At 37.1% G+C, this 4,007-nt stretch overlaps 1 protein-coding gene across 1 annotated transcript; it reads right to left on the bottom strand.

Moving 5' to 3' along the window:
* Positions 1-2,145: 2,145 nt before the first annotated feature.
* Positions 2,146-3,168, bottom strand: LOC100959819 (olfactory receptor 5AN1). Its single transcript, XM_003801367.2, has one exon. It carries the CDS (start codon positions 3,126-3,128, stop codon positions 2,193-2,195), a length of 936 nt encoding a protein of 311 aa, XP_003801415.1. The 5' UTR covers positions 3,129-3,168; the 3' UTR covers positions 2,146-2,192.
* Positions 3,169-4,007: the final 839 nt, after the last annotated feature.

Genomic DNA, 4,007 nt, shown 5'->3' with positions numbered 1-4,007 from the left:
TGTATGAATCATCCATAAAACCAACAAAGTCATTTATTCCAATATTCTATTTACAAAAAGTTGTTTGATAACTTCAATTTTTAATCTTCTGGTTATTGGTCACTTGTTATTTTCTAGTTCTTGAGTCAAAATTATCATCAAAAAATTGATAGGAATAACTTGATTTTCTAGAAAATTATCAATTTCTTTTATTTTCCAGAAAATGAATTCCAATATAATTTTCCAAAAAAATTTATAAATTTCCAGAAGTTATCATGATTTGCCAGAAAATTATCATCCAATTTCTTTCATTTTTATCTTATTATATTTCCATTATGGAGACATTCTCTTAAAATTTCTTCCATATTTGCTCCTTTATCTAAATTTGGATGTTATCTGTTTTCTTGCAAAATATTCCATAAGCCTGATTCTTTTATATATTTTCTTAACAATCTGTCTGTCAAATTTTGCTCTTATTCTTCTCAATATATTTCTACTTATTTTTCCATCCTGTTCTCCTTAAAGTTTGAATGAACATTCTTATTCCAGTTCCTTTGATTCAGAACTGTTAACTTTTTTCTTTCTCTTCAAATAAGATCACTTCTGATTTTAACATGACTGCATATCATAAATATTGCTATATTTTATTCACACTTTCTCCCATATTAATGAGCAATTTGGCACCCTATATACTAAGGGGTACTTAAGAGAAGAGGTTTTAGATATCTGCAAGGCTGAGCTAAGTCTCTCTCAGCTTACTCGCTGTATTTTTTAATTTCTCTGGCCTAAGTTTGTTCATCTGTGTAGTTGGTATAAAAAAAGAATTTAGCTCAATTAAGTCATTTAAGTTAATAAACAATAATACACAACTCACATACAGTGTTTATCATGTGCCAGAGTCACTATTCTGAGTTTTTGACAAACATCAACTTAGGTAGTCATCCTAAACAGATATATGGTATCTGCATTTTACAGATGAGAAAACTGAGGCAAAGAAAAATTATGGGGCTAGCCCAGCATCACAGAGCTGGGAAGCAGCAGAGCCTGAGTGTGAAATCAGGTAGTCTGGTTCAGAAGAAAAGTTTTAATTTTTAATAAGTATACTGATTAATTATCGCATACAAACACTGAAACTCAGTGCTGAATACATTATTCATTTATTGTCACTCATGCATATTCAGGTCACCTAAAGATTTGCTGCAGTTGGTTGACCAAGTGAGTGACTCCTCTGAACTTAACTGTTGGTTAGATGTTCTAAGTTGAGCTTGGCTGAGACAGCTATGAATAATGTACTTCTTATTCTCCTCCTAGATCCAGTAGCCACCCAATCCATCAAGGTAAATTTTCTGAACTTAATGGAGGAGAGAAAGAAAGGTCTGAGTCCCATAATATTAGAAATTGCTATCGGATATGACATGGACTTTAAATATCATCTTTCATCAAAAATCATCACTGGACTCTAGATACAAAAAATTAAATAATCACAATAAGTAAATGGCACTGGAGGGACCATAATCCCTGTTTCCATCCTTCTTCATAATTCAAATCACCTCCCCTTTCCTTAGGCTACAATTGGTGGAGGTGAGGAAGTTACCAAAAACTTAGTAGACAATTAATACCAGGAGAGGCCTTAGACAAACCTTAGCTATCAGGGACTGGTCTTCCCAGAAGGCACAATGTGGTCAAGGGATAGCTCTTTTCTTTCTAAGGGTGGATCCCCTTTGTCTGTTCATTCCCACCTATTTGGAAACATGGAATAATCAGTGGTTGTCACCATGGATTTATTATGCAACATCAGAATTATTCAGGTGATGATGTTTCAGCACTGCTGAGGGCCTCTGCCAGGCATCTCTTCTCTAGGGGCATAGTCCTAACCTCAAGAAGTCTTTAATTTCAAAACCAAAAGAAGCAAAAAGTTTATACATCTGGCTGTTTCACAAATACTTGTGGATATGTTAATAAATGATGAGGCCATCCTTGAGGTGGGGTGAAAATAATGAATTTTCAGGACTTAAAGACACTGTATTTCTGTGGCATTGAGTCAGCTATTGGTTCATATTGGCATGTTGTCTGCCTCAAATGAAGCCTTCCCTGTTCAAAGACAGTAGGAAGAGGCAGTTTGAATTTTCCTAAATTCCATTTGTGTGCTTATCAATGTGAGTGAAGGTGATTCTGATAGGCCAGATTTGTCAGAAATCTCAGAATCTGAGACCTTAGCAGGACCTTCTCTTCTTCAGCCTCTTCAGAGCATCTTTGATTTCCTTGTTCCTCAGGCTGTAAATTAAGGGATTCAACATGGGAATCATCACGGTGTAGAAAACAGATGCAAATCTGTCAAAGCTGGAGGAAGCACCAGAGCTGGAACTTAGATAGACAAACATGCCTGATGTATAGAAGAGGGACACAGCTGTCAGGTGAGAAGCGCAGGTGTTGAAGGCCTTGGACCTGCCTTTTGCCGAAGTGATCTTCATGATGGAGATGGCAATATAGCCATAGGATATCAGGATAACCAGGACATTTACTATCCCAAAGAACAGTGTCAATACAAAAGTCATGACCTGTACAAAGAAAGTATTGGTGCAGGATAGGATTAACAGCTGGGGCATGTCACAGAAGAAGTGGCTGATGACATTAGGCCCACAGAAGTGGAGATGAAGCAAAGCACCAATTTGGCATAAAGAAGCAGTAAGTCCAGCCATGTAGGATCCCAGCACCATCCGAACACAGAGGCTGTGTGACATGATGGATGAATAGAGCAGAGGGTTGCAGATGGCAGCATAGCGGTCATAAGCCATGGCCGTCATGAGACAAGACTCGCTCAGTCCTGTCGTTGAAAAGACAAAGTACTGCACAGCGCAACCCACAAAGGTGATAGTCTGCTGCTCCTGGAAGAAATTGGAGAGCATCTTGGGGACTGTGGAGCTGACATAGCAGGCATCGATGAAGGAAAGATTACTGAGGAAGAAATACATGGGTGTATGGAGGTGGGAATCCATCCTTATTAAAACAATGAGGCTCAGGTTCCACGTCAGAGCCATAACGTAGATCACCAGGAATAGGACAAAGAGCACTGCTATGATTCTGGGGAAATCGGAGAATCCCAGCAGGATGAAATGAGTGATCTCTGTAATATTTACTGCCCCAATCATTGGCTTGGTGCTCCTAAAAACAGAAAGGAGACGAGATCATGCCTTGGTGACTCAGGTGAAATCACTGCATTACCATTTTTATATGTGTTTTTCTCCAGCGAGTACTAAAAAATGACAAAGTGCTTCACTGTCCTCAGCTTTTCTTCTGAAATTGTGAACACATACCTGCTCAGTGCTGCAGATTCTCAAATAACTTATGGAGTCTCATAAGTCTTAGAAAAGATATTGAAAAAGTTGACCAGTAACTTTTGAAAAATGGTGTCATTGAAAAGCTGAGATTGTTATCTCTAAGGTAGAGACCATTGTTAAAATAAAAGGTTTCTAAAAGACCCCTGATAATTTATTACATAACTGCTGCTATGTAATCATGAAAACACATGTGGCATCTTCCCAAAGTAAAACTGAGATAATCCTTCTGTTTTGGATTATTATTTATGTAGATTTTAAAAATGTTTTCCTTTACCCTCAAGAAAAATTATTTACCCTATTTATAATAATTTCTCAAATTTCTTAACAGATATATTTGATGGAACTACTCCAAATTGGCCTGGAAAATGATATAAATTTTGAAAATATTTTAGTGGAGCAGAGCATGTGTCCCGGTGAAGTTATGCAGTAAGTCTTCTCAGGGAAGCCTTCATATAAAGCATTCTCACAGGAGGCTGATACAGCTCCCACTTGGCTCAAACTCTTATTGCAGTTTTAGAGTATTTTGCTTCTTAGAAAACAGCATAATAACGTAGTTAGGGGTTCAGAATTTGGAGTTTTAATTCCTATACTCTCTTGCTCTATGAATGTGTACTAGTGACATAAACACATTAAGCTTGTTCATAATAAGTGACAATGATAAAAGACGCTGAACTATAATGTTACTGGTAG

The sequence above is a fragment of the Otolemur garnettii genome, unplaced genomic scaffold, assembly GCF_000181295.1.
Source record: "Otolemur garnettii isolate 467f Iridium unplaced genomic scaffold, OtoGar3 scaffold00209, whole genome shotgun sequence".
Taxonomy (NCBI): Eukaryota; Metazoa; Chordata; class Mammalia; order Primates; family Galagidae; genus Otolemur; species Otolemur garnettii.
Note: the sequence above shows the minus strand (reverse complement) of the source record. Positions and strands in the feature narration are given on the sequence as shown.

Coding starts and splice junctions, on each gene's coding strand:
- LOC100959819 (XM_003801367.2), bottom strand. CDS start 3,128: ATGATTGGGGCAGTAAATATTACAGAGATCACTCATTTCATCCTGCTG.